At 31.3% G+C, this 15,086-nt stretch overlaps 1 protein-coding gene across 1 annotated transcript; it reads left to right on the forward strand.

Moving 5' to 3' along the window:
- The first annotated feature begins 6,674 nt into the window (after positions 1 to 6,674).
- On the forward strand, positions 6,675 to 10,087 carry NO66 (Bifunctional lysine-specific demethylase and histidyl-hydroxylase NO66). Its single transcript, XM_090178767.1, has 14 exons — positions 6,675 to 6,834; positions 6,888 to 6,938; positions 7,003 to 7,328; positions 7,412 to 7,511; positions 7,576 to 7,648; positions 7,711 to 7,751; positions 8,483 to 8,589; positions 8,652 to 8,794; positions 8,863 to 8,957; positions 9,020 to 9,103; positions 9,169 to 9,415; positions 9,493 to 9,610; positions 9,684 to 9,870; positions 9,928 to 10,087. The coding sequence occupies exons 1-14, from the start codon at positions 6,778 to 6,780 to the stop codon at positions 10,003 to 10,005; spliced, it is 1,707 nt and encodes a 568-aa protein (XP_090034893.1). The 5' UTR covers positions 6,675 to 6,777; the 3' UTR covers positions 10,006 to 10,087.
- Positions 10,088 to 15,086: the final 4,999 nt, after the last annotated feature.

The raw sequence follows: 15,086 nt of genomic DNA on the forward strand, positions 1-15,086 counted from the left end.
ATATTTAATTAAATATAAGATTAATATAATTTAAATATTTAATTAAATATAAGATTAATATAATTTATAAATATTTAATTAAATATAAGATTAATATAATTTATAAATATTTAATTAAATATAAGATTAATATAATTTATAAATATTTAATTAAATATAAGATTAATATAATTTATAAATATTTAATTAAATATAATTTATAAATATTTAATTAAATATAAGATTAATATAATTTATAAATATTTAATTAAATATAAGATTAATATAATTTATAAATATTTAATTAAATATAAGATTAATATAATTTATAAATATTTAATTAAATATAAGATTAATATAATTTATAAATATTTAATTAAATATAAGATTAATATAATTTAAATATTTAATTAAATATAAGATTAATATAATTTATAAATATTTAATTAAATATAAGATTAATATAATTTAAATATTTAATTAAATATAAGATTAATATAATTTATAAATATTTAATTAAATATAAGATTAATATAATTTAAATATTTAATTAAATATAAGATTAATATAATTTATAAATATTTAATTAAATATAAGATTAATATAATTTATAAATATTTAATTAAATATAAGATTAATATAATTTATAAATATTTAATTAAATATAAGATTAATATAATTTATAAATATTTAATTAAATATAATTTATAAATATTTAATTAAATATAAGATTAATATAATTTATAAATATTTAATTAAATATAAGATTAATATAATTTATAAATATTTAATTAAATATAAGATTAATATAATTTATAAATATTTAATTAAATATAAGATTAATATAATTTATAAATATTTAATTAAATATAAGATTAATATAATTTATAAATATTTAATTAAATATAAGATTAATATAATTTATAAATATTTAATTAAATATAAGATTAATATAATTTATAAATATTTAATTAAATATAAGATTAATATAATTTATAAATATTTAATTAAATATAAGATTAATATAATTTATAAATATTTAATTAAATATAAGATTAATATAATTTATAAATATTTAATTAAATATAAGATTAATATAATTTATAAATATTTAATTAAATATAAGATTAATATAATTTATAAATATTTAATTAAATATAAGATTAATATAATTTATAAATATTTAATTAAATATAAGATTAATATAATTTATAAATATTTAATTAAATATAAGATTAATATAATTTATAAATATTTAATTAAATATAAGATTAATATAATTTATAAATATTTAATTAAATATAAGATTAATATAATTTATAAATATTTAATTAAATATAAGATTAATATAATTTATAAATATTTAAAATGATGTAACGTTATAACTTTGTAAAGGACATTCGCCAAAGCTGTTTTTTAGAAAAACACCGCAACTTAACAAGCGTTGGTGGCTGAGTGGTTAGAATAAATCTCTTGCACGAGGCAGACCCGGGTTCGATTCCCGGCCGGCGCTAATAAATCAGAAATTGATACAAAGACGAATACCGTGTACAGTTGGTGGAAACCCTGCCATTGGAGTTTGATTTGCCAAAAATACACGGGAGTGATAACTAGCATACAGCCGGCAGTTGTTCCGTATTCCTGTGGTACCCGTGTAAAGCGCCACCTAATGCTTATTGGGTTTAAAAACAGACGCAAAAACTTTAGCGGATAATTTGAAAAATGCGTAGTACGTTTATGTTTTGGAAAATTGGAAATTTAATTATAAAATATGTTACCTAAGTTTAAAAGAAGTGGTTTAAGTGTTTTCTACTAAAAATCAATTTTTATTTGGTAAAAATGGTAAACATTTGTGCTTTTACGCATTGCAATAACTTTTCAACAAGTAAAACAATACCGGAAAATGTTTCATTCCATAAGTAGGATTAAATTATAATATTATTTAGATAAATATTCATTCTTATTATAGGTTTCCTTTACCTAAACCAACAATACTTTCTCAATGGATAATTGGACACCTTCAAATCATGATTTCATTTGTAGTGATCACTTTTTAGATCGTGATATACAAATTGTAAATGGCAAAAGGTGGCTCACGCAAAAAGCCATTCCAACTCAGGTTTTCTTCCTATAAAATTAAAACAAGTAAAAACAGTCTAAATAATTTTTGTTTTATTTAATGTAAAGAAATTACATCCACTTGAAAGTTAAATAGAAAAAACCGGTGATGCTAACCTCTTACCTTTAAATTTTGACCACGGATCATTTCGTGTAGGTTTAATTATGTTATTATATTTTGAGCGGGATCTCCTTTTGTTTTTAGCAAATTTGGTTAAGTTGTTATGAAGAGATATTCCTCTCTCTATAAAAGAAATGTAGTCTAAGAACTAGAAATTTTACCATACCTACAGTTGAAACATCTTTATTACAGAAATCCTTTGACGATTACTTTTTCGGCTTGTGTGGACTCATCAATAGCTACGGTTCTACATTCGGTTGAACAGAATTCAGTTTCGGTATATATTGTTTAATGTTTTCCAACCAAACAGTCCGTGAAAAAATTGTAACTTCCATTAGGTCACTGTTGAAAATGAATATACTTCAGATATTTCAAATACAGTAGGCGAAATAGAAGATTTTTTAGTAAGTTATTGCCCCTGAAAAAAAACATGTTTAGTTAGATTCAGTAAATTAATTTCAATATTATTAAAATTATTATTTCAAGGACAATAGCCTCATACCTTTTGAAACATCCATTTCATCAATATTCGATTTACTTTTATTTACAATTTAGAAACTCATATAGTCAGAATATTCCCATAACAACCCATAACCACAACACCTGTAAATGTAAAGTACTTTAAGCCTTGGACAAAATATGATTTCGTCAATTAGAATTTTTTTATTTTTAATTAAAAGATCATCTGCTGCTTTTTATTTGGGTTTCGAAAGAATTAATTGAATTATTTACAAATTATAATGAAAATTTACCTTATTTTAAATTCTCACAGCCGAAATATTCGAGAATCACGTCAGATTACCTAAAAGATTACAAACACTATTCTCTATGTACGAACATGTGACGATTTTTTATTTTCTCGCCTAATCGACAGGTGTCGCTTAAAAGTAGTACCGGCTGTCTGCTTGGCGTCGCCTCCGTATTAACCGCCCGTAGAATCTTGGGTCTATTTCTTTATTATGTCTATGCATAACACTTAGCACTCGCCGTCCCAAAGTCATTAACAGGGTTCGTACAAAATTTCCGGAATATAATTCCCTGACATTTCCAGGTTTTCCCTGACTAAATTGCCAAATTTACCTGACCAATTTTGTAGAATAAATTTATGTTTTGAGGTAAAATCTTGAAAAATGTTAATTTTGTATTTTTAAGACATTTTTCAAAAATTTATTTTCCGGATTTATTTTTGGGGTCATTTTAAAATTCCCTTACTATTTCGGATCATTTTAAATTTCCATGACTATTCCCTGACCATTGGGAATCATTTTAAAATTCCCTGACTTTTCCCTGACCTTTTGGAAACATTTTCAAATTCCCTGACTTTTCCAGGTTTTCCAGGTATTCCAGGTCGTGTACTAACCCTGATTAAGAAGAAGTTGAAGAGAAAACGCCCGTACAAACCAACAAACACTACATAACATAAACACAACAAACTCAACACCGACAACCGTCATAACATTCACACCCTACACATAAACATTACAATAATGAAATACCCGTCACGACAGTGAGCGTTAAAGAAAAAACACCATCCAAACCAAACTCAACCGCCAATTTATCCGTTAACGCTCACCGTCGCAAGGTGGTTTTGCCAACCCTTCGACAGTCCTAGCAACTGCGAACGCAGAAATTTCGAGAAATCTTTGCACGGAAAATGCGAACGCGTTCGCAGGACAGACAGACAGACACGGTGATTGTATAACCCCTCCTAGGGGACTTTGTACCATAGAAATCCCATAGGGTAGAATGCTGCCGCGTAACTGGAAAATAGCCAAACAGCCGTGGCAGACGATCACCGAATACCGACAAATCAGAACTCAAAGAGTGACTACGGCCGGTAACGTACGACATCTAGTTTGTGTAGTCAACAATAAAAAATTACTATATACATTACGTCACTATAGTACCAGCAATTGATTGGCCGATGCCTTTTTTAATTTTAATTTTAAAATCAAATTTTTAAATATGGTGGGTGATCGCGGATCATATTTTCTAAAATATAGTATTTGTATATTCATGTACTCCTAGAAATTTTTTTATTATAATTATTATAACTAAAAAGTATTTATCAAAATGGCACCGCGGTGTTTAATACCGTCATGTAAAAAAAATATTCGGCGGCCGCGAATGTCTCCTTGTACAGGTAAGCCTCGGGTTAGAAACGGCGGGCGATTTGAAATGTTTCTTTATAACTTTTTTTCGGGTTATCAAAGCAGCGAACAAATGGGGCTATTTAAACCGAGTATGACGCAGAACAATTAAAAAAATTATTTACAAAATATATGGCCGATGCGGGTATCGATGAAAGGGAAATTAACCTTATAATTGTTGCTTTGGAGAGAAGACTCAGTAAACCCAACTGGAATGAATTCTATAACTGTCTTGGGAATATGATTGTAAAGAAATGTATGGCGGTTTCTCTGGCAAGCAGATGGTAATTGTTACACCATAAATACATTATTTATAACCTTCCAACAATATATAAAACATAGTGTGGCTATAATTGGCAACGCAACCACAAATTGTCTCATAAACAGGACTGTAGCGCCGATTATAATGAAGATTGTGTTTGTGGCATAAGAAATTTGTGGTTAGATACAACTGTAAATTGACTTTCATTATATTTATTATTTTGGAACTTTAAATTCATTTGTGGAAAATTTGGATTTGATATTAAGAAAAAAATTAAGCAACTGTTAAAAACAATATTATTTCTTACCTGTTTTATTGTGATGTTATGTTGTATTCTACTAAATATAACTGCATATTCGATTGATATCGCAACACGTTCTTGTAAATCGCTCCCTTCTTTTCCTCAACCTTAGTTTAAATAACTACGAATGGGCCAAAATTCTCAAAGAATATTCAAATCGTTAAAGTTACATTCTTTAATTATAATAGGTATTATTTTTTCCTTTTTATCGAACTTTTCTACTTTCTTAATTCATTTTTTCTCAACTTGTTTGGTTTAATAGTTGGAGAAATTGTACTTATATAAATTATTAAAAGCAAAATTATTACAAACCATTTTATTGTAATGTTGTTTTCAACTAATTATAAATGTATATACCATCTGTAGGCCTACACATTGATTCTAAAATCCAAAATTTCATCAGAGCATGGTTACTATAAGCATGGCAAATAACCCCCAGACTATTGAGGGTTATGACTATGATGACTATGACTATTATAAAAGAGGAATTATTGTTTTTGGACAAGTTATAGGCCTAGCCACAAGCCTAAGAATTTATACAGTGCATTTAAAAATTAATGCTTTCTTCTACCGAATCACTTACTAGATAAGATTTAACAAATAATAAATTAAACATTTCTTACCTTTATAAATAAGTAAATACATTTAAGATCTCAATAAAACCCAGAGCCCTAAATAATAACCCAGCGTAATCACACACAATACTAGCAAGGATTGATACGCAGTTGCTTTACGTCGTTCAAGTAAATCAAGTTTTGGAAAAACCTTATTTACAATTATTAACGCCTTAAACGCGGTGGCTTCCAAGTTCCAAGCAGATTGACCTAGGCTTAATGTTTTCAAAGCGCACCAACGAAAGAAATGGAGCTAACTACTTCCAAATCGCTCAAAATATTCCACATTTATAAATATTAAAAGAAAATATTAAAAACTTGATATATTTACCGTCATATTTACATTATTTTTGTAAAGCGATTAAGAACTCAAAAGCGAAATAATCGAAGAAAAACCCATGATAATCCTATGCGAATTTCCCGAGCTTAGCTGTCGAAGGCATCGTCTGCAGCTTTCAAATTTATTCCACGATAGATTACGCGTCGGGCGTAGCGTAGTCACTAAATTGCCTCTCATTGGCTGAAAGGTACCATGTGATTAAATATGACCTGGCGACAGGCCCGGCCGAAGGCGGCAGCATTCTAGTTACCTATGAGATTTCTATTCTTTGTCCCCTAGGAGAGGTAAAAATCGACAGTAAAATTAAAAATAAAAGAGATATCGGCCAATCAATTACTGGTTCTATAGTGACGTAATGTATAAAGTAATTTATTATTATTATGAACTCAAACTAGATGTCACACTTTACCGGCGGTAGTCACTCTTTGAGTCCTGATTGGTTGATATTGGTCGATCGTCTGCCACGGCTGTTTGGCTATTTCTCAGTTACGGGGCAGCATTCTAGGTACCTATGAGATTTCTATGGTTATCGCTCCCGTATATTTTTGGCAAATCAAATTCCGCGTAAAGTGTCTATTTCTTTATTATGTCTATGATAACGACGCTCACCTATCATTAGTCGGTGGCGTCACCTATCTTTCAAAGATGATATAGTGCCACCAACTTAAATTATACTCACCGCTGGCTTGTTATACCGAGTTTTACCGACTATAATAAGAAAATTCCCCCAGCCATCAAATAAAAATTGTAGCTATAGAAGTACTATATTCCCAATCCCAATTCATCGTCTCAATCGTATATTTTATATAGTCTTTGGTCTCGATGCTTTCAACTGTCGAAGTTTAAACGGCTTTACTTTACCCATAACGTTCTGGAATTTAATCTTTAAGTCATGGATTTGGCTAAAAAAATAACGGCGTACAAATTAAATAAAATAATGAAAACATCCGTAAGTAATAGTAATTTCTTTGTAATTCATTTCAATAAAAATAATTTTATCAGGAGGCTCCAATCATTAGCCACAAAGAAAAGAAGAGAAGAGCAAAAACTTTTGTAATTTTTTTTGTAGGATTACCACAATTTTTAAACCACATTAAATTATGATAATATATTTTAGAAAATAAAATCGGCCTTAGAAGAAATATCCGTACCCAAATCTGTTGGAGATCAACTAGTTCGACCTTCTAATATAGACCCTGCTATGGCTCAACAGTTGGGATTAATGTTAAATGGCAGCAAAAAGAGACTACCTTCTATATTTCAACAAGAGAATGTTTCAAGTGCCAAACGACGGAAAAAAATTGTACCCTCAGTCAGACCCCAACAAGAAAGCAACGATACCACATTGATTCAAACTGATTCTAACTTTACCAAACTCCCAGATTGCGGAACAAAATGTTTTGAATGGCTAATTCATCCAGTTACGCCTAAACAATTTTTTGCGTAATTTTAAAATCAATTTAATATAATAGTTCTTGATTTTTATAAAATGAAATATGTTTAATATATAAATCTCGTATTATTAGGGATGTGTGGGAAAAGAAACCATTTTTAATCAAACGACATAATCCATTCTATTATAAAGGAGTATTTTCTTGTTTCGAAATGGATCAAATTCTCAGAAAAGTAGGGATATTTTAAGAAATGTATGGTGAGCGATAACAATATTTTAACAAAGCAATATATGTAGGAATGCATAGAATTTGGAAAACATGTAGATGTGACAAGTTATACGGATGGAGAACGTAAAACGTTAAATCCTGGTAAATTGGTTTAATACTGTATTTTCTTTCAAGAAAATGTTTACAAAAAAGTGTTTTTTTAGTTGGAAAGGCGTATTCCGCATTAATTTGGGATTACTTCCAAGTATGCATTATCCCAAATATCATTATAGCCATAAGTATGACACTTATCCTTTTTACTTATTTTTACCTCCTTTCAGACCTAAGATAAATTAGAAGGATTAGCAATCCATAATCTAGAAATTTTGCAGTCTTTGTGGGTTTTTTTTCTTCGATTGGGAACCCAATTTAAAATTCAGCCAATCTGGAATACTCATAAAATATTGGATGACTGTATATAGTTTCACATAAAATGCGTGTACATCTGGAATTTAAAAAAAAAATCACCATTAAATGTTTACATTTCTGGAAGTTTAAGATATTATGTGCTTGCTCGTTGCATTGTAGGCCAGTGGCGTAGCTAAGAACTCAGAGGCCCCCCGCCCGCAAAATCTATGGGGCCCCCCTTTTTAATTTTTTTTATGGTAAGTGCGGGCCCTGCGGATCATCAGCTATGCCACTGTTGAAAGCATACGTTGTAGCTAAGCCCTGTCTTGAAATGGCTGCCATGACATTATTTCACATCATAGATCATGAGGGCTAAACACCACATGATTCTGTGAAATAATCATGTGACCACCATGACATAACTGACCAAAATGTGTTACCATAGCAATGAACACAGTAAGCTACTAATAGTAAAAAAATTAACCCAAGTGTCATACTTATTTCTCATATATTATTTATGCTATTGTTAATAGCATTTAAATTTTTTTTATTCCTAATGAATTGGCTGATTTTTGTCTATTGCAAAAGAACGGATGTTCCATTCGCATGTTAAGCCCCCAGACACACAGCCCTGGCATTTGGAAGATAAATTCAATGCTACAAGATTACTTTGGAAGTTTCGTGGGAGCTAATGTGTAATTAACTCTTTTAATAGAAATGAAAATTCAATTTTAACTCAAATAAATGTCATTTATAGTTATTTGACACCTGATTCGACCCAGGGTTTTGCACCTCATTATGATGATATTGAAGCTTTCGTTTTACAATTAGAAGGGAAAAAATTGTGGAATGTGTATCCACCTAGAAGCCCAGGCGAAGAGCTGCCCAGGTTTTCCAGCAGTAAGAAATATAAATGCAAAATTTAAGCGATAAACTGACCTATTTTCTTGTCTTTGTTTTGGTCATAGTGAATTACAAGCAGGAAGAGATTGGGGAACCAATTTTGACAGTTGAATTGAGCCCTGGTGATCTATTGTATTTTCCTAGAGGGTTTATACATCAAGTTAGTATTATCAAATTTTAGTTGAAAATTTTTGAATTGTATAATTGTAAATTATGATAAAGGCCAAGGCGAGCGAAGATATTCACTCCCTTCATGTTACATTATCTACGTATCAGAAAAACACTTGGGGCGACTTTTTGGAAAAAGTTTGTTAGCCTAATTATTATAGTTGGTTTTTATATTATTTAATAGAATAATTTCAACATTCTAGCTAATTCCCCAAGCCTTAACTAACGCTATGAGGGATGATGTTGATTTCAGAAGATCTCTTCCTGTTGGTAATTTAAATTATATGGGTGTAGCTCATAATGATCAGGAATGTGTAGAACGAGACGCGTTCTTAATGAAAATAAGAAATCTATTCGGAAAATTGATGGAACATTTGCCAATTGATGCAGCTGCTGATCAAATGGGTAAAAAATTCTTGCACGAAGCTTTGCCTCCAAAATTAACTAAAGGTATTAATATATGCGTAGTATGTCGGATGAAATATGATAATGTTTTGAATGTAATTTTCAAAATAATTGATTTACAGAAGAAAGGCAATGCAGTATTCACGGAAATGGCGAAAATTGGTATAATGGAGGAATTTTGCAAAGGGAAAGTTTGGCTCTCAATTCCAGTGTTCGATTGCTCAATCCTAACACAATTAGGTTAGCATGAGTCATTATTAAGTGATAATTTAAAGCGAATGCGGTAGTAAGTTTTGGTCCGTTCCTTTTTTAGGTTGGTTATGGAAGAGGAAGAAGTTCGTTTATATCATAGTATGGAAAATACCCGGGTCTTTTTAGAGGCTGAGCAACAGTATATTGAAGTTGGCGCTGAATTAGCACCGGCTGTCGAAGCTTTATTGCATACATATCCAGAATACGTTAATGTGGAAGATCTGCCATTATCGCACGAGAGAGAAAAAGTAAATAAACACACAATTTTGGCATAATTTTGTTTATATGAATTTTCTCATATCTAGTTGGAGTTAGTCTCGTTACTTTATGACAAGGGTTTGCTCATAACAGAAACACCATTGAAAGTTATTAATCCAAAATAGTGTTTTTAAAGAGAATTTAAATTTAATAAAAGGAAATCTAGATACCAAGCTTTTTGTATAGAAATGGGCGAGTTTCATTTCTATGTACAAAAAATACAATTTGTGTTGATTTTCGGTGCTTCCATAATAAAGCTATTAAATTATCTCCCGCAAAAATATTAAGAGTGGTTAGTTTTATTCTTTCATAAATTTTTTATTGGGCTTATGAGGAAATTGACAAGGAACTTTCCTTTTGTTTTATTTTCATGGTTTTTATTTATTAAAATATCTTATAAGCATTATTATCATAAGTAACATATTTTAAGTAGGACACTTTGGAAACTGTTTTACTACATACATTCTTCATAGTGACCAAAGACTATATAAATCCTTACAGCGATTATCTTATATAGTCTGTGTAAGGTTATTTAATCCATGGTCTGATAGTGACGTTAAAATATCGACGAAGCGCCATCCGGTAACGACTTCGCGAATTTCATTTTGGGGGAGTGTAATCCTATCTTCGCTCTTATTTACGATTTGAGTGACGTCAAAACCAAGCAAAAATGAAAGCTAACGCCTACTTCCGGAAAAAATAGTGATGAATTATGGAATCGGAACAGAAAATTAATTATTTAAAATACAGGCTTCATCTCCAGAGGTAATTGAGATTAAGCGCGTTTTGTGTAGAGTTTATCGACATTTTCCGAGTATTATTATTATTATTATTATTATTAGTCGATAATGGACGTTATTCCTATTTCCTCACGCCGCGGTTTTTGCAACTTGTTACTTGAAAGTGAACAAGGGTGATTGACCGTGATTCAGAAGCAAGGTTCGTAAATATATTGAACTATAAAGTGCTGCCATGCACTTTATTTTTCTTTTCGAAAATGTATGAAAGCCTGCAGGTTTCTGGGAGGTGTACATGTATATAGCTGAAAGCCTCACACCAGCGCGCTAGAAACAAATTCACAATTCAACCCCGAGGAGATCCATGCAATATCGCTTTACGCAAAATGCTACAGACAGCGAAAATGACGTCATAAGATGTCCGGATTGACCACAGTCAGGACGCCAACTAAAGTGTGAGGAAGAGACCGCCGATTAAGCATCGATATCAGGGCATCTCGAGCCGCGTGAAAAGGGACCATTGAACAATATACGCCAAGAGTCTTCAACCGCACCGTGCCGAGACCTGTTTACTAACGACCGGAAATAGCTTCCACTTCCAAAAACCATAGTAGCTTAGATAAATTACAGTTGCACCTTTTTCGGTGAGGAAAAACAGTGCTGCCAAGGGAAAATATCTCATCTGGCGAAAAAAGAGTCAGATTATTTGGATGGAAATCCAACGAAAACGGGTAACTTTCGTTTTCTCGCCAAATGTGTAAATACGAAATAATTGTGCCGCGAATAAAATAAAATCAGCATTAGAAGAAATAGCCATACCCCAAACTACTACAGATCAACTTGTTCAAGTTCTAATATAATAACTATGTATAATAATATCAGAAATACATGAACCGAAATTATCAGTGTCCTATTCCTCTAACACGGGAGGCAAGTTCCCCGTTTTCCCCCACCTTAGTGGCCGCGTGCTACCTTCCCCTCCTCGAAAAGAGAACCTCCCCACCTCCGCGGCGAAGGTTTGAATACGCTACCTGGCGACGGCCGAGCGAAACTTTCTCGAAAAACAAATAAATGAAATATGCTGCTGGGCAAAAATTACAAGTGCATCATGTGTCAGTGGAAGAAAGGCTGTCACCATTAGAAGCAACGTCCGAGGAAAGAAAAGCTCAAACAAATATCATCGTAATCAGTTGTTATTAATTAATGAAGCCCAGTTAACGACTAATAAAAACTAGACTAACTTGACTACGTTAAGAATTATAAACAATAAATATTTGTATTATTTTGTTAAAATAATTGTACTTGTTTTATTTGAAATATAAATCTGAATAGAAACATAAATGTAGCCTTACTCGTAAACGAAATCATCATTTTTATTTCTTATTTCTACTACCTCTTTTCTCGTGGTTTATTTCAGTTTCTTCTTCCGTAGCCTTCTGTTTCTTTGGTCTTCCCATATACTTTACTACTGCAGGCCTAAATATTTTTTAAGTAGCTCCATTAAGTAATTTGTATATTTTCTAATTCTAATAAAACTTAAGTATTTCTCTGTTCTTTCATACATAAATGGTCTGGTAAGAATAGTTAAAAAGGTTTTAATTTATTTACTTTTAGCTGCAGCTACCGCGTTCCACAGTTCTACTGACCTCTATCAAAAACAAAACACGTCTAAGCCTAGGTTTGCAGACCACGTTGCTCACGATTTTCTTCGATGAAATAATTTATCTTAGCCTCACTAGATGGCGGTCTAGTTACCCGTGGTGCATTCGAAATTTTCTCTGTAGTCGCGGGAGGCGGAAAATTAACAAGGCCTCCCTATTTAACCCTCCCCTGTCACACGGGGAAATTGCCGCCCGAGAAAAATTTGTTCGCTGATAATTTCGGTTCATGTATTTCTGATAATATTAATATGGCTCAACAGTTGGGATCAATGTTAAATGGTAGCCAAAAAAAGAAAACTATACCTAAGTCAACAAGAGAACGGTCACTATGAGCAGCGGTACCGCACTAATTCAAACCATTTCTAACTTTACCAAACAAAGTATATTTTGTTTTTGACTTGGACTATTTACGTATTGAATTTAAAACACTTTCAAAATAAAAATTACCTAATAATGGTGAATTATTGAATCGCAACACAAAATTAATAATTTATGGTGGATCTAATTTCACATCTGTGGCACTAGGTTTATCAAACACTAGGACCACTAGGAGTAACTGGCGCTAGTTAAGTAAAACCAGAGAGGGTAAAGTCGCTTCGCTACTGAGAGGCGTCTCTCGTTCAAAAATCCGTATTTATTTTTTTCGGCGAAAATGCCCATAGGATCCGAACGTTTGATGGCGCTGCAAGCGTATCCGGAAGTCCTAGCGCGCGATTCAATATTCAGTTTAGTACGACGCAAAAATTTATTCGTTTTTAATTTACATTTTAAGTCGTTTTTAAATATGCCTGGACCATTGTGTTCCGCCGTAAATTGTTCTAATACGAAAAATAAGAATTCTCGATTATCATTTTTCAAGTTTCCAAGGGAAAAAGAACGGTGAATACGCGTTTTTTACATAGGTTTATTTTTACTTTGACTTTCTTATTGAAATTTCAGTTCCCTATCATAGTTGGATAATGTAAAAAACGAGAAACTGACAAATAAAACAACGGAATACCTACACTTTAACCATAGGTTTTGCTCTAATCATTTCACTGACGAGTTTTATGAATATTAAAACTAAAAATAGTCTAATACCATCAGCTGTGCCAACAATATTTTATTAACACTACTCATTTTCCAGTACAGTTAGTGAAGTATAAAGAAAAACATCTAAGGGTTCTTAATGTGGTTTAAAAATTTACTGACAATTAATATACTAAAATGTATAGCATATCCATACGCGACATATGAACATGGGTTGGAAGAAAGCGCGTTGGTCACAAACGCATCACAACCAATTTCAGAGGAAAACACATTGAATGTTCTAGATGAACATAATTACACTTTGTCCAACAGTATTTCATGCGAAAATTCAGAAAATGGTAATTGAAATTTGAAACTGTCTATCTCAATAATAAATAATTTTAATAAATTACATTACTTTAGTTGTTAATCACAATGGTAAAAGAACTTTAGATTTAAACACGCAATTGTCATCATCTTCTAAACACATTCGAACAGAGCATATGCAATTCAATTGAGAGTCCAAATCTACTTAAACAAAATGTCCTTAGCTATATATCAGGATATTTAATCCATCGCTGTTTTTCCAACCACCAATGCTCCTCTTCCCTCAGCCAACTCAAAAAGAACAATCCAATTATTGATCCTACAAATGTGCTCTCCTTCTTCAAGTTTTTCAAAACAACAAAGAACTCTTCTTTTGGTAACCTTATAGTACCTACTGACAATTTTTTAAAGTTTATTACAGAAACAAATGAGGTATTTGATACTATAGCTTTAAACTATTATCTCATATGCCAAATGTCAAAGAGCGTATGGAAAAATTTATTACACGTCGAATTGACAAGACTTGGTTTCAAGCATCAATAGATTCAACATGTCCGACTGTATTTCAAAACATGATAAGTTTCTTCGTTGAGTTTTCCATGCACAGTGCCCTGAAATCTCGATCATGATTTCAAAAAGACACAGAAAAGACTGGAAAGGAAATTGATGAAGATACAGCACTTAACTCATACCTCATATTCGTCTTTTTTAACTACTTCGAAGCTTTATCTTATATATTTATTTTCATTAAGTTATTTGATCTTATTTCATTTCCAATATATTAATTTCTATTGTTATTGTTGTTAGGCCTTGGCTATTTATGTTTCCCATTATTTTAGGCTGTTAAAAAGAATTGACACTTCAATATTCAAATATAATATTTAAAAATATTTAGTTGTACTTACTTGCGTCATAAATTCACATGAAACAACCATTTCACATTTTATTTAAATTTTTTAGTATCAGAAATAAGAAAATAATCGGTGCCATATTGCGGATGTAACAAAAATCTTCTAAAAAAAATTTAACTAACGACACCCTGTAGCACCCTGGTAGTGGGATCCTGAACTTCATTTGTAATTTCTTCTATTCGCGCGTGCGTCAAAAACTGGTAACGAAATTTTAACATTGCGGGAATAGGAAGAGACGCCTCTCAGTAGCGAAGCGACTTTACCCTCTCTGGTAAAACCCAATTAGTAGCGCGTGTTAGGAGACGATTTTACGCTTTGAAATATACGCCCTTTTAACTTTTATTATCCTAATTTCCGAACTTAGCACGTGGAGTTTATTAATATCAACCTGCATTTTACGAATATGATCGTATTTGCTGAATTTAAATTTGGCTGATCAATAGGAGAAAAGAACCCCAGAAAAAATGCGTTAATCCAAGGCCGTGCAGGGGAAGGGATTGCTTTTAGGGGCCCATCGGCTGGCCCTTCACCAGCACCCACCTTGAAAATTTCAGTTAGAAGG

This window comes from Leiobunum rupestre, chromosome 6, assembly GCF_980474605.1.
Source record: "Leiobunum rupestre chromosome 6, qqLeiRupe1.1.hap1, whole genome shotgun sequence".
Classification (NCBI taxonomy): domain Eukaryota; kingdom Metazoa; phylum Arthropoda; class Arachnida; order Opiliones; family Sclerosomatidae; genus Leiobunum; species Leiobunum rupestre.